Raw genomic sequence first — 21603 nt, forward strand, 5'->3', positions numbered from 1 at the left:
ATATTTTATCAAGTCGTTATAATAAAAAAAATTGTATAGTGATATAGGAGTACTTTTTTGGAAAATATATTCTGCCGCAAATCCAACCTGCACCGCTCGTTTTTATTGAAAATGAAGTACTCCCTATTCTCGTTGCAAATTGCACTAGATTACAGAATTTCACAAGGTAATTAACTAAGGTTTTAAATATGAGAATAATTAGATGTTAATAGTCTGCTTGGCTACTGCTAGATTATTGCAAGTCTGAGTGGTGTACATTCCTTGATTCATTTTGTGGTGTCACTCATTTTTTACTCTATTCCATATTTTCATAGAATTTCAACCAACAATTAGATATTGTTTGCATGCATCTTAATTATTCTAACTTTCGGTTTTAAATTTCATTGGACGCTTACCAGCAACCTAGCATCCCTATATATATTACTCCCTCCGTTCCATAGTAATGTAGGCGTTTCTTTTCGGCACGGAGATTAAGAAAAAAAATTGTGTTAGATGAGTTAAGTAAATGGAGAATAAAGTGGAAAATGAAAAATGTAGAGAGATGAAGAGAGAAAAAAGTAAGAGAGAGTAAAATAAGTGTGAAAAAATGTCTTGACTTTTACTAAAAAGGGAAATGACTCTATTACTATGGAACGGAGAGAGTATACAAAATATCTTATGCAATGTTAGCTTAAACTTGCATGCTAGCTAGCTACTGGACCATACTATTTTGTGACTAAAAATTCTACCCAATTTCTTATTTTATCAATGATATTTGTCGCAAATAAGTGAATAATTAGAGAGAAGTGGTCTGGATATATTGTCATGTGGATGATCCGGTCAATTGCAATTGTAGAAGTATTCTCTATTTTTCTGTAATTGTATTGGTTGGACATACCACATGCCAATATGTCCAGACCACAAATTAATTTTACTCAAACGACTTCCAAGAACGATGCTTGCTCAGTTTAAAAAACTCTATAAATACTGCCTCATTTTCTTGACACCTTCACAACAAAATTGCTTCCTCTTCTCTCACTTCTTTTATAGGTCCTCAGTCTTGCATGAGAACGAGGTAAGCTTCACATTTTGCCGCGATCATAAACTTTATCATAATTATGTTATGGTTTATCTTATATGGAATTGAAGCTCTTCAAGTATACACATTTGTAACATAATTTAAGCATTGCATTGTGACAATTTTTTTTATATCATTTTTTAGATCTCAAGAATTCATCCTACTTTAATGGCTGCCAAGGAAGATTGCCACGTTGCACTACCACCGTTGATCAAAGCCATCAGTGCAAATGAAGTGGAGGGGTTTGATAGTTTCAGAGGGCATGATCAAGATTTGAAGAGTGAAGCCAAATTATCCGTTTCCACAATTTTGGTAAGTATTCCATCATCCGTCCCAAGATTTTGGAGATGTCTCACTATAAGTGAGTCATTTTCTTTTTTAGCAAAACATTCTCTTCCCTACTTTATTCTCTCTTCCTCCTCTTCTCTTCTCTCTCTCATACTTTACTCTCACACCACTTTAATTATTTAAATATCAATTCTTTAAATCTCGTGTTCAAAAGTGCTTCGCCTATCTTGAGACGGGGGAATAATTAAAATCCTCCATATTTGAACGTTGACTTATCCGTGAGAAATAATCACGACAGCAGATAATATGAATTTTAATGGAAATTAAAACCATAAAGTAAGAGAGATTTAAACAAAAAATTGTTAAAATATTATTAATGGAAAGTTACCAGACATGTTTTGATATACGACTAAAATGGTGAGATAAAACTATTTTTCGTGAACGGAGGAAATATATAAAGAAGAATTCTATTGGTTTTTCATCTCAGGGAATCGAAGTTGCAAGCATGGAAAAGGAAGGTGAAGACAAAGACGACGACTCTATCTCCATTAGTATGCCACCTTCTCCAATTGAAGCTCATCCCCACAACACAAAGACGGTCTTATGCCGCCATTCTCAACCAATACCTAAACCTTGTCGAATCAACCAATGTTACAACAAAAGATTCAACTCTTTCAAGACATGGTCCGGAAAATATTGTGAAACGGAGCAGCCACATTTTCAAGCCCCACAAGAGTTCGAAGTTTTGCCCATACAACGATACTTTGACGCCCTAGAGGGCCCAGAACTCGAAACTCTACGCGTATGTCTTCCTCACCGTTAGCAAATCAAACAAACAATATCCTACGTCAATTTTAAGAAATAACTAAAATCACCTTGTGTAAAATACAATGCTTCATATCAGAATTGACCAGAATTTGACTAAATTAATGCAGGTCTCGGAAGAAACAATTCTTCCAGAAGACGAGCAATGGCCATTCCTCCTCCGGTTCCCGATCTCCTCCTTCGGAATCTGTCTCGGCATCGGCAGCCAAGCCCTAATGTGGAAGCATCTCTCGTCCTTCCTCCACGTCGCCCCTTTCATCAATCTGGCATTATGGATCATGTCCGCCGCTCTCACCCTCGCTTTACACTCTGAAAATGATCTTCTACTTCGAGGCCGTCCGCCACGAGTACTACCACCCGGTCCGGGTCAACTTCTTCTTCGCCCCGTGGATCGCCCTCCTCTTCTTAGCCCTCGGAGTTCCGCCCTCAGTTGATCAGACGCTTCCCCCTTATCTTTGGTACATTCTCATTCACGGCTATACTGATGCTGACTGGGCTGGAAATCCAGTAGATAGAAAGTCCACTTCTGGGTACTTTACTTTCGTTGAAGGAAACTTAGTTACTTGGAAGAGTAAAAAGCAGAAGGTTGTAGCACTATTAAGTGCAGAGGCAGAATTCAGAGGAATCAGGAATGGCTTAACGGAAGTATTGTGGCTCCGACGACTGATGAGTGAATTTGGTTTTTTAACACAGAAAACCTGAAAACTGTTCTGTGCCAACAAAGCCGCAATCAGCATTGCAGAAAATCCAGTTCAACATGATCGAACAAAACATGTTGAAGTAGATAGGCACTTCATTAAGGAAAAAATCGAGGAAGGAATTATTGAGTTCCCATTTGTTCGATCTAAAGACCAACTGGCCGATATTCTGACAAAAGCAGTTGGAGCTCGGAACTTTACTGAAGTACTTTGCAAGTTAAGTATCGGGAATCCCGTTACTTAACTTGAGGCGGAGTGTTGTTAATGGTATTAGAGTTTCAAGAATGTTGGAAAGAGTAGCTATAGAGTTTCAAGGAATATAACATTAATTGTGTTATAGTTCCTAAGTGTATAGTTTCCATGTACATTTACTTTTCTAATCCTATAAATAGGATTCAACAATGTATCACAAACATCAATTCAGTTCAATGAAATACAATTCATAGTTCAATATGGTATCACGAGCAATTCGATCCTAAATCTTCTTTTTCAATCTTTCGACCCGATCCAAAATTCAAAAATCCAGCAACAAACATCCCAACCAAATCTCAAACCTGAAACAGCCACCAAAATCAAGTCAGATCACATCCAAATGGCCAAATCAATTGAAACAATTTCTATAGGCATCAAACTTGACGGAAAAAATTTCCCTATTTGGTCAAAATTGATGCTTGTAAACATTGGATCCAGGGAGAAACTGGATCACATAGAGGGGGAAAATGAGCCGCCGGCACGAGACGATCCCAAGTTCAAGGAATGGCAAGCTGCCGATTACACGGTGTTCTCGTGGCTTATCCAGAATATGGAGCCGAGACTCGTCGTGCAATTCGCCCAACATCAGACAGCCAAGGCTATGTGGAAAAGCCTTGTCACTACCTTCGGTGCACGAGTCGATCCTGTACAAGTCTACGACCTTGAAATCACGACAACAAGAATGTTGCAAGGGGACGACAGCCTCGAAGGCTACTGGAGTGAACTCCAAAAACTTTGGGTGGACACAGATTCAAGGAAGCCTTGTCCATATACATGTTGCGACAAAGGTCCTGGCATCTACCAAAAAGAGACGCAGACCAAAAGATTATACCAATTCCTCGCCGGGCTAAACGACAAGTACAATGGCCTGCGGCGGGAGATTCTCAAACTCAGCGACACTACAGCTGAGGAAGCATTCGGAATAATGAAACAAGAGGAAGGTCGGACTGCCGTGTGGAGACCGTCGGCGAGACTGTCCGACCCAGGAGAAACCGGAATTGGAGCGGGCTTCGGTACCCGATTCCATCTGCCACCACCACACATGCAGACACGCGGACCACCACCGCCCTACGCTGCTCCACCGGCGCTGCCCCCACGCGGAAACTTCACGAACCGAAAGGGACTTGACAAATCGAAACTCCATTGTTCCCACTGTGGAATGACAAAGCACACCAAGGAGACGTGCTTCAAGCTCGTCGGCTACCCTGAATGGTGGGAGGACGGGCACAAGGCGAACAAGGGCGGTGCTGGGAAAGGAAAAACGGCTATTGGGCGAGAAGAGGTCGATGGGAATGGAGGAGTCGTCGCCCCAGCGGGCAACCAGATGGCCACCGGCGCTGGGGGCGACGGGAATCGTCCGGGAGAACTCCTAATTGCAGGCGGGTGGTGGGGAACAGGCAGCGGTGGTGAGCGAGGGGAGGCAGCGGCGCCGAAGTCTTCCGCCTCTTTTACTCGTTCAATTGAAGGTATAGGGTTTGGGAGTTTGCCCCCAAACCCTTCTAATTTATCTTTATTTCATAATGAACCCCATGTCTTGCAAAATGAGTCCCAAATATCCAAATTTTCCAAATTCCACCCCAATAGTTGTGATTTAACTCGAAATAAGCCCCATTTTAAGTTAAATTACAATGTTAACCCCCCGATTAATTGCCAAAATAGATTTTCTGTGCTTGACAATAACCCTGATATAGAACCAAATGTTGATATTCCTGTGGCTTTCACGGTTAAAAATATAAATATTGTGGATGAGAGGGGATGGATTTTTGATTGTGGGGCGACGGACACCATGTCATATGATAGGGCAGATTTTGGAGAATTGACGAAGTCTAAAAGGGTGTGTATCGAGACTGCTGGTGGGGAACTTGTCCCGGTTGCTGGAGCAGGGACCATTCAGATATCACCATCTTTAAAAATTTCCAATTGTCTTTATGTTCCAACCTTATCTCAAAAATTGTTATCTGTCAGTCATGTGACACGAGAACTTAATTGCACACTTCTAATGAAGCCCAATTTTTGTCTTCTGCAGGATATCCGGACGGGGATGACGATTGGGCGTGGCACTGAACACCAAGGGTTGTATTATGTGGATGAGATAGCTCAATCTGGCAGAGGAATGCTGGCTCACGGAACTTCAGACCAGGAAGTCAAGTTATGGCATAGGCGGTTAGGGCATCCGTCCTCAAGTTATTTAAACATTTTATTTCCTAATCTCGTTAAGAACTCCGTTTTTAATTGTGAAACATGTGTTTTGGCCAAGAGCCACAGACAATCTTTTAAACTCAGTAATACTAGAGTTGATTCTGTTTTTTCCTTAATTCACTCTGATGTGTGGGGTCCAGCTCCAGTTGTTGGTGGGAACGGCTTTCGTTTTTTTGTTTTATTTATTGATGATTGTACTCGTATGACGTGGGTATACTTTCTTAAAAACAAATCCGATGTGTTTTCCAAATTTTCTGATTTTTATACCATGATTCTCACACAGTTCCAAACCAAAATTAAAATCCTTAGGTCAGATAATGGGGGGGAGTATGTTAACACCAAAATGAAGGACTTTTGTGCTGAAAGAGGTCTTATTCACCAAACATCATGTGCCTACACTCCAGAACAAAACGGGGTAGCTGAGAGAAAAAATCGTACCATCCTTGAAATGACCCGAGCTCTCGTTTTAGAATCTAAGGTACCCAACCATTTTTGGCCTGAAGCAATCGCTACATCTGTTTATCTTATCAATCGTCTCCCTACCAAAATCCTCAACTTAAAAAATCCCCTCCAAATGTTATCCACCATGACCACAGTCCCTTCCGCTCTCTCCCTTGATCCCCGTGTCTTTGGATGCTCGGTGTTCGTTCATATCCCAAAACATGAACGTTCCAAACTTTCTCCGTGTGCTGCTAAATGTGTTTTCATTGGTTATGGGATTCATCAAAAAGGGTATCGATGTTACGACCCGAAAAAACGTCAAGTCATCACCACAATGAATTGCACTTTTTTAGAAACCGAGTTCTTTTATAATACCCAACTTACAAGTCAGGGGGAAAGGGAAATAAATGTCGACTCGATAAGTTGGTTGCCTATGTCAAATCTTGCTCCCACTGAGGATCCACAAGAGCCAGCTAATACTGTCGCCGAGCAAGTCTCAAACACAACTCAACCCATGGAACCAGGTGACACTCCATCGCCAGCCCCTCCGATATCCGAGGTAAACAATTCTACTGAGAACTCTGTTGCTATTACCACTGACCCTGTCATTACAGAAGAAGAAGTACGGGAAATCATTGATGAAGATACTGGGCAGTATATTTTGCCGAATCGGATTAATCGGGGAGTTCCACCTAAACGATACTCTCCAGAGAAAATAGGAAGAAAGTCAAAATATCCGGTGGGCAGTGTGGCAAAGGCAAATCTAACGAAATTGGCTAGGGCATTTGAAGCAGCACTATATGGTGAAGAAGAAATCCCACAGACAGTGAAAGAAGCTTTAAAAATCAAACACTGGAGGGAAGCAATGATGATTGAATTAAAGGCTTTGGAGAGGAACAAAACATGGAAGAAATGTCGACTGCCGAAAGGGAAACGAACAGTAGGCTGCAGATGGGTCTTCACCATCAAACGAAGGCCCGACGGAACCATTGAAAGATACAAAGCGCGTCTTGTAGCTAAAGGGTATACTCAGACCTATGGGGTAGATTATTGTGAAACATTCTCACCAGTGGCAAAGATGAATACGGTTCGAGTATTGCTCTCCATTGCAGCAAATAAAGACTGGCCTCTACACCAGTTCGACGTAACTAATGCCTTTTTGCATGGTGAACTAAAGAAGGAAGTATACATGGAAGCTCCCCCGGGCTTTGAAGAAGACTTTGAAGATGGAGAAGTCTGTCAGCTAAAGAAAACCCTATATGGGTTAAAACAATCTCCGAGAGCATGGTTTGGAAGGTTTACAGAGGCTATGAAGAAGTACGAGTATCAACAGAGTAATGCAGATCACACACTCTTCACTAAGAAGAGAGGGGACAAAATCACCTGCCTGATAATCTATGTCGATGATATGATCATCACAGGAGACGATTCTGAAGAGATAGAGCAGCTAAAGAAGAATTTGGCGACAGAATTCGAAATGAAGGATTTGGGGCCACTCAAATATTTTCTGGGAGTAGAAGTTCTAAGATCAAAGGAGGGAATTTTCATCAATCAGAAGAAATACACTTTGGATCTACTCACTGAATCTGGCATGCTAGAATGTAAGCCAGCAGACACGCCGATAGTTGTCAATCATGGCCTCAAAATAACAGAAGGAGCCCAGCTAGCCGACCGAGAGAGCTATCAGAGGTTAGTGGGGAAATTGATCTACTTGTCACACACTAGACCAGATATCGCATACGCAGTAAGTGTGATAAGTCAGTTTATGCACCGACCCCAAACCGACCACCTTGAAGCAGCTTTAAGGGTTGTCCGATATCTCAAAGGAACCTTTGACTATGGGATAATGTTCAAGAAAAGTGAGCATTTGGAGATTCACGGCTATACTGATGCTGACTGGGCTGGAAATCCAGTAGATAGAAAGTCCACTTCTGGGTACTTTACTTTCGTTGAAGGAAACTTAGTTACTTGGAAGAGTAAAAAGCAGAAGGTTGTAGCACTATTAAGTGCAGAGGCAGAATTCAGAGGAATCAGGAATGGCTTAACGGAAGTATTGTGGCTCCGACGACTGATGAGTGAATTTGGTTTTTTAACACAGAAAACCTGAAAACTGTTCTGTGCCAACAAAGCCGCAATCAGCATTGCAGAAAATCCAGTTCAACATGATCGAACAAAACATGTTGAAGTAGATAGGCACTTCATTAAGGAAAAAATCGAGGAAGGAATTATTGAGTTCCCATTTGTTCGATCTAAAGACCAACTGGCCGATATTCTGACAAAAGCAGTTGGAGCTCGGAACTTTACTGAAGTACTTTGCAAGTTAAGTATCGGGAATCCCGTTACTTAACTTGAGGCGGAGTGTTGTTAATGGTATTAGAGTTTCAAGAATGTTGGAAAGAGTAGCTATAGAGTTTCAAGGAATATAACATTAATTGTGTTATAGTTCCTAAGTGTATAGTTTCCATGTACATTTACTTTTCTAATCCTATAAATAGGATTCAACAATGTATCACAAACATCAATTCAGTTCAATGAAATACAATTCATAGTTCAATACCTCGAGCTCAAGATCTTCGGGCAGTGGATGTCCGGCGGCGAGCGGCGGCTGTCGAAGGTGGCCAACCCCTCCAACCACATCTGCGTCGTCGGGAATTTTGCGGGGGCTTTGCTCAGGGCGCGATTGGGGCTGAAGGAAGGGCCTATATTCTTCTTTGCGGTTGGAACGGCGCATTACCTAGTGCTGTTTGTGACTCTCTATCAACAGCTTCCCACAAACGAGACGCTCCCGAAGGAGCTCCACCCGGTTTTCTTCCTCTTTGTGGCGGCGCCGAGCGTCGCCTCCCTAGCTTGGGCTAAGATTCAGGGCTCCTTCAACTACGGCTCGCGCATCGCCTACTTCATCGCCTTGTTCCTCTACGTTTCGCTGGTGAGAAGTCTCGTGGACTACTTCACTTATCATAATTTTTATTTTACTCCCTCCTTACTAAAAAAAAATAGAAACATTTAAAACGACGTGAGTTTTAATGCACAATTGGTTAAGTAAGTGAGAAGAATTGATAAAGTAAGAGAGAGGAAGAGAAAAAGTAGTGAAAGTAGAATTAGTGGATTATGGGGTCCATGTTCTAAAATAAAAAGATTCTAAAGTTTCTATTTTTAAGGAACGACCCAAAATGAAATAGTTGCTACTATTTTAAAAAAACGGAGTATTATTGACCCTATGAATATTTTTCATGCTAAAATTTTACTCTGTCTATCCTCTATTGACAGTCTCACTTTGACTTGCATGAATTTTAAAAAGGTGAAAGAAAGTGAGTGAAAAAAATTAATGGAATATAAGTCTTATTTTTAAATACTTCTTCTGTCCACCAAAAATATTTCTATGGATGGACGGTACGAATTTTAGTAAGAAATTAGTAAAATAGAAAAAAGAAATAGAAAAATGTTAATAGAAGGCAGGTAAAAGTTGTAAATATATAGAAATATAAGGTTAATGGTTTGAGAGAAACTTTTTGCTTTCGGATGAAACTATTTTTTGTGGACATTCAACATTAAAAAAATTAGAGTATTTTTCGTGGACGAATGGAATACTGTTTTATAGTGAAATATGAGTTTAATGGTTTAATTTATCGTAGGACACGTTTACCTCTAAACTGAAAAATGCAAATGAGACTTTAAATAGTGAAATCCCAAAATAAGGATCGGGACATAATTTTGTGGAGAGAGGAAAGTAATAGATTCAGCAATACATCTGATGTTAATATGTAGGGTGTTCGAGTGAATATCTTCCGAGGGTTCAGATTCTCGTTGGCATGGTGGGCTTACACGTGTCCTATGACTGGGGCGGCGATTGCGACGATGAGATACTCGAGCGCTGTGACATGCAGAACCACGCAGATTTTAGCGGTGACACTCTGCGTTGTGGCAACGGTTGTAGTGGCTGCATTGTTTGTGAACACGGTGGTTCACGCGGTGGTGCACAGGGACCTCTTCCCCAACGACATGGCTATCGCAATCAGCAAGAGGCGACGGCGTGGACAGCGATGGTACCACAAGAAATTGGGCAGCTCCAACGGCAGCATCGAGCAGTACCTTAGGTATTCGAAATCGGATGGGAAAGATGTTGAGGCTGCTTTTCATTCTTCAACCCCTACCAACAAAGCTTAATCATACTCTATTTCTGGTTATTAGAAATATGTCACTCACTCCTTTAAATAATTTTATAAAAGGGAGGATTATTCACTCTACCTCACGATTAGAAGTAGTGGCGTATCCAGAATTTAAGGTCTGAGGGTACAAATTATAAAACAAATAATTACGAGATACTACTCTATAACAAGAATTTTATTTGATGTACAAGCTGTATTGAAAATAATATTATATAAAGTAATGAATATAATATAAAAAACAAACCAATTAAAAAAAGTAAGTAAGAATTTTTTTTTTTTGAATTATGAGTCTTAGTATAAATGATCAAATATAGTAATCGGGTATGAATATATGATATAGAAAATCAAAGCAATTAAAAATATAGGCATACTATGAAAAGCAAAAAATAATTACAATATACTATTATAATCTAATATCTAAAAAAGAAAATAGAAGTGCAAATAAATAATTACATAACTACAAGAACTAATTACATAACAAAAAAAAATTAGAAAGTGTGAGTTCATGCATGTAAAAATTACAATAAAAAAACCATGAAAAGCAGAATAAATATTAAAAAGTTGTATTAATATTACGAATTTTGGGGATACAACCCTCTTGCTCCCACCTAGATACACCACTGAGATTTAGAAGTCTGATGTTCATTCCATTCTATACGTGCAAGAGCGTGTTAAGCTCTTAAATATTGCCACACATCGACTTGGTGATGATCCTATCACATCTACGTAAGAGAGGATAACATTCCCCTTATGATCTTGAAGATTAATAAACTTCAAATGCAAGATCTCAAATGCAGAATAGTTCACAGATCAATGAACAAACACATGGGGGGTTGGGTAGTTTCTTTTTACAAGTATTATTAATTAATCTCAAGATTTGCACTAGGAGAGAATCTCTCACAAACAACAAGCATACAAACAATATTTCATGCAGTGAATATATCACAAGAAGAGCATATATAGTTGACTAAGTATGAAATAGACTCTTATGTGCAATAAGTCGTCTTACCACTAACTATCAGTCCCTCTTAAGTGAAGTGTACATTTTGTGGAACGGAAAAGAGGATGGAGACTTCTAACTTTGGTTTAGAATAATAACTCATGTCTTTGCATTCACTTTCACTAATTGTGTCAAATTTCGGTATCAAGTGCATCAAGCATTACAATACTAATTCAAAATGCCAAATGAATATTTATATATAACTACATTTATAGTACTAGCCTCTCCTTAAAAGAAATTACCAGCTTAATATCTCAATATTTAATTTATTTGATAAGAACTAACTTCTTTAATAACCTAATATATAAGTGTTGAATCATGCACTTAAGAGATCTCTACCAAATAAATTTTTTAATAAAAGAGGTGAGAAAATTATTATACTAAATCCAACAAAAATCATGACAAATTAACAATAAAAATAAGAAAAAAATCTAATTCAGTTCGATAATTCAGGGGCAAAAGGGTCTAAAAAATTGGTACCAACCAAGATTCCTTACAGTTGAAAAAACCCAATCAATTTTGCATTTCTGCAACGGAGAATGAAGAATGAAGGAATGGAGAAAATGAAATTCGCAGAGGAATTAGTGAGAGAATTCCTCGTCTTCAGAGGATTCACCAACACTCTGCAATCCTTCGAGAAAGAGCTAGCGACTGATATCGGCAAAGGATTCCAAGTCGACAAGATTTTAGACCTAATTTTCTCCGTCTACATCCCCAAGTTCGAGGCTGCCAAGTTGATCGAGCTGCTGAGCTTTTTCCGAAACTGCTTTTCATATTCTGATCCCAATCTGATCGATGTTATTTCGAAATTGCACCAGTCGATTCTGCGCTATTACGTCGTGTATGCCTTGAAATGTGGAAGGAAAGACGCGGTGTTGGAGCTTTTCAGAGATTTCGGGAATGAATTGATGCGGGGAGATGAAAGCTGGACCTCCTGGTTCGGTGAGTACAGCTTTTGATGAATTTCCTGCCTTGCTATGGCTCTGATCTTGCTCGTTTTGATCGTTGCAGCTGTTCCGTATTTCCAGAATCCGCATTTGGAACCGCAGTTTCGCGTTTACTTCTCGGACGAGTGGTTCCGAACGTTGCACCTTTCTGTTAGGAACTTCTTGAGCGAGATGCTCAATGGTACTCATATCCTTAATGGTGATTGAATGAAGCTTGTAGTTTCATGACTTTAAGTAATAATTGAGCTATGCTATTATTCTAATTGTTATAAAGCCGAGGATTGTCACTTGAAAATTGAAATCCTCAATTGTTTGTTTGTTGGATTGAGAGAACAAGACAAGTAGTCATGCTTTGAATGTGACAACGCTTTATTGAACTGACTTTTCTAACTTGAGAAATTGAGATGATTTTCAGTTTGCTAGAGTAAACTAATCATAATGAACCGTGTGAAGATAATATGAGGCTTCCAAGTAAAAGATGTCTATATACATTCAAGCTATTTGTTAGTATGTTTTTTTTTTCTTTGTTGCCTTTTCATTTGTTTGCTGAGCATATTATTTGAATTGTTAATTTCTACAACTAATGACTTTCCAGAAGATAATATATGAGTTTTTCTTAGCTTATCCACGTACCCCTGCCTTATTAAAGATCGGTTCTGAAAGAGATACTGTGAACCGTCTCAAACAAGAGATAAAGCAACTTTCTCTCAAGTTATCTCAAGCTCAAACTCTGTTGGAAGAAACTGAGGCGCAAATATGTCTATTTAGGAGGTTAGCTTAATTACTATAGCTCCAAACTTCCGTATATGTCGGTAAAAGGAACATACTTTATATGTACTACAGAGTGAAACTTTCCAATTTGTTTTGTTTTATTTATTTCAGCTCTGAAGCAGTTAGCATTGCACCTAGTATGACTTATGAAACTCATGTGAGTCCTTGATCACAAACCAAAGAAAGAGGCCATTTTCTTATCGGATACAATTCTTATATTGTGGAATGATTTGTTTCTCAGGCTAGTTTAAATGAACATGCTGATGACAATAGAAGTAATGATATTGGCCAAGGTTTCAAAGAAAACTCTGTTGCAGGTAAGTCGCTGTTGTCTGGGTTTCTTACATTACAGACTAAGCAAACTTTACGGTGTTTCTACTTCTTTGATCATGTAGGAGGAGATATAGCATATACACAATACAATGTGCATGTTATGAACAAACCATGAGTTTATCTAACAACCATTGGAATGGGCTATAGAATTTTACATGGTATCAGTGTGCCACCATAGATTGCAACCTGGATGCTGATGAAAAATGTGTTTTTCCATCACAGGCAGTAGTTCTGATTTGCATAATGAAGAAGATTTTCCAGAAGTGAAAACAGTGTTTGAGGTTAATTCTTTTGACAGGAATTACTACTAGTTTATTGATAGATGTACCTTTTCTGTATCTTCAAATTGATGGTCCTCATATACATGTTCTGTAGGATACATTTCTGGGCCACACAAGTCCAATCAATTGTAGCCGCTTTTCTGCTTCTGGCGATAATATAGCGAGTGCTTCTGTGGATGGCACAGTCAGGTATATTTTGTCAACTTACTCTGCTCCTAAAGGAAGGTATACAGATCTCCTATGAAACTAATTATATGAAGAATTTAGGTGTATAAAAAAAGTGCAGAGAACTGCCACTGGTAGAGGGCTTTGTTCTCAAACAAGAGGAAGGAATGGGGTAGTAAACTACAATTTTAATTTAATAGATTTATTAAAATATACCTGAGATTATTTGATATGGTCTTGGTGATCATTTGACCTATTCAAATATATTTTAAGCTTTCGATTTATGCCTCGAGTCTCTTGACATACTTGCTGGCCTATTCTTTTTCATGTTGATGTGGTTTTAAGGAAGCTTTATATTTAGGCCTTGAGTCTGTTAACTTACTTGTTGGCCTATCCTTTTTCATGTTACTTTGATAAAGGATATGGACCTATGATTCGTCAGCACCAACATCAAGAAACGCAACCATCTACTGTGGAGCTGAGATCATGTCTCTTGAGTGGGATTGCAAATCTGATCGTTTGGTATGTTGTTCAATGTTATATTTAGATTGAATTTTCTTTTGGTGTAGTCTTATGAAATATTTACCAAGTAATTAAGACTGAGCATCTGATTTGATTGTAATGTCTATTTCACTAAAGCTACTCATAGGCACTTCTGATGGAGGCATAAAAGCATGGAATGTAGATGCTAAGCGGGTTGTTTGTGACCTAAACACTTCAGAAGCATATCCGAGGTGCACTTCTCTGTCCTTTGCATATTCATCTATAACCCGTGTCAATTATCTTTGTTTCTTTTGCTATTCACCTGTCCTGATCATTATCATACTTCAGCATTTTGGACCTGAAATGCAGTCCCGTGGAGCCTATTTTTGTTTCTGCGGCAGCATCAGGAAGGTAATTTTGAACTTTCCATACCATTCTCTTTTGCCCCGCAAACATGCAATTCTCTTTCTGGGAGATGATAGTTTTTGTCTCTACCATTATAACAAAGAAAGAAACGAAAAAATCGTAAATTGTAGTATCCAATATCCTTTGCAGGCAAGGTTCTGGTTCTTCTGATAGCTTGGGGTTTGCCTCATTGACTGTATGGAACATGAGGACATGGAAGGCTATGGTATGTGATTGTTTCTCATGAAGGTGCATGTGAATGAAGATACAGTAATGCTCGTAAATAAAGAATCTTAAATCCTCACTTCTTTCAACTTTTCTTGAAGACAGTCCTTCCTCTAGGAAAAGATCCACCAGCAATAACCTCATTGAGCTTCAATCACAATGGAAAGCTTTTAGCAGCTGCTGCAACGGATGGCTTGATTCATATGTTTGGTATCCTTACTTTAGATCTTCTAAAGAATATCTCTTTCTTAGTCTTACATATACTCCGTATTATACCAAGTTTATCCATGTAAGAGAATGCCCACCTTAACTGAGAGAAGATATGTCTTCTTACCAACAAGTTACTGGATGGCCTGCACATGATTGCGGAATTAGCTCAATTCTTTTTGGGCCCGACGAGACCAGTATCTTTAGCTTGGGAACTGATGGAAATGCAAGTCCCCTCGATTTTGACTTTGCAGCTAAAATGAACAGAAATTGTATTACAATACTATGTATCAGGAATCTAACCTGAAAATTTGTGCACACAGATATTTGAGTGGAGCTTGCACAATCAAGGCAAAGTACTTTGGTCAAGAAATTGCAGCAGGTATAAAGCTGTCAAGTGCAACCATTCGTATAATGTCTATAGATTTAGCATCACACAACTAGAAAACCTTTAATCTCTGTTCTTGGTTCTGATTTTCAAATTGTTACTATGATATAGGTTTTGCAATCTTGAAAATTCTTCCCAGTGGAGACATCAAATGGCGTTAGATTCCGAGGGGAGGAGACTTCTGGTGACATCTAGTTCAGAGAGATCACCGATATACCAGGTAAGCAGCATAGTACCTCCACTCTCCTAAACTTTGTTTGGTGCTCGGCCGCTTGACATTAGCTTCTAGTTCTGCTGATGCATATGCAACCTGTTATTCATCCTTTGTTATGGGCAGGTTCGTGGTCGAATGAGTGGCATGAGAAGTCTTGCTCATAAGGGATCGATCACAACAGTAGATTGGCATCCACACTTGCCCATCTTCTTGACTGGGTCATCTGATCACTCTGTCAGGGTCTCATCAATATCATCATAGTACTTTTTTTCTTTTTTTGTTTGATACTTGGCAATGCACAGCACAGACATATTAATAATTTAATTTATTGTATTATTATTTTTATGAATATTTGATTAAAAAATTTGTGTGACAATCCATAATGTGACTACTTAGTTTTATTGTTTGAGAGAAGTTACAGAAACCAATGTCCGGAGAAGCAAAATTTGAGGGTATACATTTGGATTCAATTATTTATTTGCAGAGCAGTAGATAACAAAAAAAAAGTACAAACAAAATACTCCACTTTTTGTGTTTGATCCAGTTTTTCAACTAATAAATTGGCCTTTAAATTAAGTCACTTAAAGAAATGAAAATAAAAAATCTCAATATTATTTTTTGAGTTTTTGATTTAAAGGCATTCACAATGTTAAGCAGTGTACACAATTTTTTAGCATATTATGGAGTTGAGTACTTATATTATTCACTACTTTTTTTTCTATTTATTCTTTTTTATGTCTTTTAATTAAATTAATCTGGTAATAAATAGATAAAAAATACTAAAATTAGATCAAAATACTCACAAAAATTACATAACTAAACTTAAGGGGTGTGTTATATTACTAACTAATTCTTAAATTGCTAACTACAACTAAATAATATGACTTGGATCATTAAATCAATGCACAAGATCATTCATCTACGAATATTAATACGAAGCACAAAAAATGTCAATTAGGGGTACTAGTGTAAAAAAAAGTTAGTTATAATTAACTTTTAAAAAATATCTCTAAACTTAAAAATGATTATAACTTTCTCAGTTTATATTAATTTTTTACACAAAATATATCAAATTAAAGATAATTTTACAAGGATTCTAACGAGATCACTTGCATATGTTCCGATGTCAAAATTTGAATGTTTTTTTGAATTTTCATAATTTTCAAGTAACAGTTTTATGTCAATATACCTATCATACAATGTAATATAATACATATAAAATACCAATGCTAAATTGTGTTGACATTTTCAATGAATCGTGTTGATATGTTTATTACACTATATTCACATTTTGATCCAAAATCCTAATTTTGGTAGTTTTGTAATGTTTTTAAATTTAAATAATTATAATAAAACAAAATTACACATGGCAATTTATAGACTACTAGATCTCTACAGATCTTATGGTTTTAAATTAGTTGTAGTTAGCAATTAATGGTTGATTTAGCAATTGATCACTCCCCCTAAACTTAAAATAAAAAAAAGTTAAAATAAGCAAACTAATGCATTCATAAATAGACAAATAGAACAAAACAAACATAAAACTGCAAAATAATTGACCAGTGAAAATTGCAAGATGGGTTCCACTATCCATTAACACTATTTTAACTACCCTTCTTCTCATCTCTCTTACTTTATCAATCACTAGTGTTATCACCCGTGCTATGCACGGGACAATAAAATTTGAGATAGTGAAGATATATTAACAACTAAATAGATTAAAATAAAGAATATATAGTAGTAAATAATATTTACAGCTAAAGATTATAAACTAATTAAAATAAGTATTCAACACGTTATAAACAATTAACACGTTATAAACAATTAAAAACATTATAAACAACAACGAATAGACGTTTGTACTCTTCTCAACCCACTTTAAATAAAACATTTCATATTCAACATACAATATTATACAATTTTAATATCTAATATGAGTGTAGTAATATAAAATACTCCCTCCATTCCACATAATTTGGGACACTTTGACTCGACACAGATTTTAAGAAATCTAATGGAAAGTGAGTTGAAAAAGTTGGTGGGATATGGGTTCTACTTTTAAAGTATTAGTTTTATAATAAAATGTGAGTATGAATAAGTTAGTGGAATATGAGGTCCACTATCAAAATGATAAAAGTGAAATGAGACAAATTATGTGGGACGACCCAAAATAGAATACTGGGTCAAATTATGTGGGACAGAGAGAGTAAAAGAAATAACAACACGGGAGATGCGTGAATGAAAAAGAATAAGGTGTAGTACAAATAAAGGAATGATGTAGTTTACTAATGCGCTTTAATTCTCCTGACTTAGATTCAGTAATAATATATCTATCACTCAAGGCTTCGTCAAAATCTCCGACCACAAGCAAAACAACCTCACACACAAAAGGTTGTATAGTTATAAATTCTTCCATTCCCTACTTCTTTTACAAAGCAATTTTAAAGTAAAAGAGAATGAATAAAAATATTGCCATAATAAGTATTTTTATGGAACATACATAAAAGAAAATATGAGATTTTTCTACGGGAATAGTACGTATTTTTATGGAATAAACATAAAAGAAAAATATGATATTTTTTTATGGGACAAAGAGTATGATTTAATTGTTAGATGTGTGTTCAGTGTTCCTATTATTAATATATTTTAAAATATTTTGTTTTTAAATTATAATGACAAAGTAATAAAGTATAGAATAGAGACAAAATAGAAGTATATTACATGACATTTCTTAATAGAAACAAAATAAGAAGTCTTAAATTTTAATGAATATGGAGTACTACTCCGAACAATATGTATTAAAATGATCCATATATCTTTTAGTTGTATATTTTTCATGACTTAATAGGAGTATGTGATACTGATTTAATAGGAGTATGTATGTGATACACTAATGCTCGTGACATCAAATTTGAAAAACGACAATATTAAGAGAATAATAATAAATTTAAAAGGATATATTAAAACTCAAAATATACGTACACTTTTTTTTAAAACATCTCATCTAGATAGGTGATATGAGGGAGTATATGTGAGCACCATATGAGTGACTGATGATGTGTCAAGTTAATTTCATAAATTTTTCCCGTTTTATTTGTATATCCACTTCCATCACGATTGTTAAGCTGGAAAATCTGAACATATTCTCCTTTGATATCTTGTCTCTCTTGTAAAAATTCGTTTTTCATTTTTTAACTTCTGGACTTCCCTCACTTTCCATTCAAATCTAAAAACTCTCCTTTCTTGGGAAAATGTTGAAAACAATTTTTTTCTCCATCTCTTTTGGTTTAAATTGATTACAATGGACTGCTATTTTTATGAATAAGATTGTAAGTTTTGAAATTGGTTATTGCATAAAATGAAAAGGATTTTAAAATGAGTTCAAATGTGTTGACTATCAATGTTTATCTGCAAAGACCAATTTTTCAAAACTAAATTTGCAAAAGCTATTTAAATTTTATGATAAATTTTGTAGAAACTCATTTGATTATAAAATTTAACTGCAAAATTCCGTTAACGTGTGCAGAACTAAATCCAATTGAATTGAGTGAATAAATTGGCATTTATTAAATTATGAGAAGCTATGCTTTTATGGTAAAAGGAAAATAGGAAAGGCTATATCAGTATCATCAATAATAATAGGGCAAACTTGAACTTCCACCAATACCACTTACCAAAAAAGATAGAATTTATAATAAAATAAATTCATAACAAAAATATAGTAATAATAAATATTTTAGACTATATATCATAGTGAAAATATACGAAAAATATTTGAGAGTATACATAAATAATTCCATATTTAATTAAATAAAATGGATAGATAATATTAATTATTAACCGAAAACACGTTTAAAGCAAAAAAAATTGATAGCTAAACTAAAATTGTTTAAAATAAAATAACACACCTCCCACACACCACACAACACACATCACACACCGACTCCTTCTCCAACGCACAACTCCTTTAGGCCATCCGCAACGCTATCTCTTATCCGTCTCTTAACCGTCTCATCTCTTAACTATTCATGGGCCCCACTGTACTTTTCAGCTCATCTCTTAACTAAGAGACAGCACCTGCAACCCTCCATCTCTTAACCATCTCTTAACCATCTCTTAACTATTCATTCAATTTCATTTTTTATTTTTAATTCCAACAAATTCAATTAATAAAAACACACTTCATTAAAATAAAATAAATATTACAACTTAAAAGCCTAAAAAATAGAAAAAAATACATAATTTAAAATCCTAAAAAATTAAAAAAGTATATAATTAAAAATCCTAAAAAATAAAAAAACTACTCCGCCGGCGAATCATCATCCCCCGAAGTCGGCGGTACAACTATACCAAGTTGAGTTCTCATATACTCAATTCCGGCCATATGGGCTGCAACTTGGCCAAGATTCATTTTTGAGAGGTCCGCCATCGTGGCGACTAGGTACATGGACATTAGGGTGTGCGAGCCCGTGCCCGTGCCGGAGCCCGAGCCCTCGCCCGCCTGGCTTGGTCCGCCGCGGCCCATCCCTCTCGCTCTCGCTCTCCCCCTGGCTCTAGCCGCCTTCGCCGCCTTGGTCCCTTGCGGCCGACGTCGTGCACCGGAAGAAGACCCCCCTGCATCATCGGTTGGCGTGCCCTCACGTGAGGTGTTGCCTTTGCCACCATCACTAGACGAGTAGTGGCCACGCGCCGTGCGCTTCGTGCGTTTCGAGCCCGAGGCCGACTCGACACCGCCAGCCCACCTGTCAAGGTGGTGGACTTGCGACCAAACATCGACAAGCTTGAAATCTTTGCCGACGACGTCTTTGAAGACCCGCAACACCGCTCTCAGAATGTCGGCTCCACTGGCTCCGCTCTGATAATTCACCTCTTCTCCCCTGTATATCGCGCAAAAATTTTTGACATCTTTGTCGGTTCGGTCCCAATGACTGCGGAGCATCTTCACGTTGCGGGGAACGGTATTCGTCGGCCTTCGGGCGTTGTAAAGTTCGGTGACTTTTTCCCAAAAGCACTTGTGGGTTTGTTGATTCCCGACGACAGGATCGTACGAAACGCTGATCCAAGCGTCGTACAGAGCCAACGTCTCGGCTTGGCTGTATGCATGCCGGCTGCCGTCTCCACCAACCTCTGCAGCCGCTGCATCCCTCTTCCTCCTCGGCATTGACGCCGAGACTGAGGTTGATCCTGCCGGAGCCGGAGAGCGGGAGCCAGAGCCTCCATCGATTGGCCAGTCGGGCAAACTGCGATCGGGCGCCAAAAAAATTCTCCGGAATTTGAGATAATCCCGGCGATTGCCCGTACCTGCAGGGGGAGGGACGATAGTATGCATCCACATCAAAATGTGGTGTTTGGTACGCCGGCGGGGTGGTCGAGCCTTGGGTGCCCGGCGACGAACCGGGAGTACCCAAACAGTTGTACATGCTCGCCCAATCGTCGAACGAGTTCAAGTCGAACCCGACGGAGCGCCGCCTGCCGGAGCCGCCGGAGCCGGAGTTTCCATCGCCGGACATTTTTTCAACAATTTGAGAGTAGTGTTTGTGTGTAGAATGGAAGAGGAATAAGGAATGAAAGTTGTGTTTGTGTGTAAAATGGTGAATGGAGTATGGAGTATATTTATAGAAGAATAAAATAAAATAAAATAAAAATTGAAAATTCGACCGTTTGGTCCGTTTGAATTTTTTTTTTTTTATTATATTCGATTTTTTCGAATTTATAAAAAAAAAATTATTACGTCATAATTACGACGCCCACTCGCGGGCCGGCGAGTGGGCGTCACGCAACGCTCCAGCGCGCGCCACGTGGGCGCGCGCGTCGTCTCGCCAGCTCGAGGCCGGCCTCGCCGTGTCGCGTCGCGCGACGAGATGTCTCGTCTTGTCGAGACGAGACGAGCCTCGCAACGCTGACTCGATGCTGGCTCGTCTCGTCGAGACGAGACCGAGCCAAAATCAAGCCCGCGTTGCGGATGCTCTTATCACCGTCAATCCCTTCCCCTGCATCTATAGAAATTAAAATTGGGGAGACACCATAGTAGACTAAAAAAGGGCTAAACCATTACAACATCATTATCGATATATTATCTTGAAATCTCAGCGCAACCTCATCACCATTACAATCCATTTTCGACACCTTAGATATGTAGGGCTGAATGGAATTCTCCAAAAGAATACTTACATTTGAGAAAGTTCATAAACCAAATTGAATAGAACAAATATTTCACTCCCTCCTCGCCTACTTGCCTCTCTCTATTTGTAAAGAGAA

At 38.0% G+C, this 21603-nt stretch overlaps 1 protein-coding gene and 1 pseudogene across 3 annotated transcripts; both read left to right on the forward strand.

Moving 5' to 3' along the window:
* The first annotated feature begins 1007 nt into the window (after positions 1 to 1007).
* Positions 1008 to 9924, forward strand: LOC125210081 (annotated as a pseudogene).
* Positions 9925 to 11431: 1507 nt separating this feature from the next.
* Positions 11432 to 15690, forward strand: LOC125211059 (WD repeat-containing protein 91 homolog). 3 transcript variants are annotated; one of them, XM_048110739.1, is made up of 16 exons: positions 11432 to 11868; positions 11938 to 12054; positions 12494 to 12644; positions 12756 to 12801; positions 12886 to 12961; positions 13200 to 13258; positions 13353 to 13447; positions 13843 to 13945; positions 14063 to 14157; positions 14255 to 14317; positions 14462 to 14537; positions 14638 to 14746; positions 14878 to 14969; positions 15067 to 15125; positions 15243 to 15351; positions 15469 to 15690. In XM_048110739.1, exons 1-16 carry the CDS (start codon positions 11466 to 11468, stop codon positions 15604 to 15606), a joined length of 1791 nt encoding a protein of 596 aa, XP_047966696.1. In that variant the 5' UTR covers positions 11432 to 11465; the 3' UTR covers positions 15607 to 15690. The 3 variants fall into 3 exon arrangements, with proteins under 3 accessions (XP_047966696.1, XP_047966693.1, XP_047966695.1); XM_048110736.1 differs by having other exon boundaries at positions 11433 to 11868; positions 14857 to 14969; XM_048110738.1 differs by having other exon boundaries at positions 11434 to 11868; positions 11938 to 12060; positions 12503 to 12644; positions 14857 to 14969.
* Positions 15691 to 21603: the final 5913 nt, after the last annotated feature.

The sequence above is a fragment of the Salvia hispanica genome, chromosome 3 (genome assembly GCF_023119035.1).
Source record: "Salvia hispanica cultivar TCC Black 2014 chromosome 3, UniMelb_Shisp_WGS_1.0, whole genome shotgun sequence".
Lineage (NCBI taxonomy): Eukaryota > Viridiplantae > Streptophyta > Magnoliopsida > Lamiales > Lamiaceae > Salvia > Salvia hispanica.

Bases quoted from the DNA above. Each gene is read 5' to 3' on its own strand.
- LOC125211059 (XM_048110736.1), top strand. From the start codon at position 11,466: ATGAAGAATGAAGGAATGGAGAAAATGAAATTCGCAGAGGAATTAGTG. The intron at 11,869-11,937 runs GTGAGTACAGCT...TGATCGTTGCAG, and splicing joins AAGCTGGACCTCCTGGTTCG to CTGTTCCGTATTTCCAGAAT. The intron at 15,352-15,468 runs GTAAGCAGCATA...TGTTATGGGCAG, and splicing joins AGAGATCACCGATATACCAG to GTTCGTGGTCGAATGAGTGG.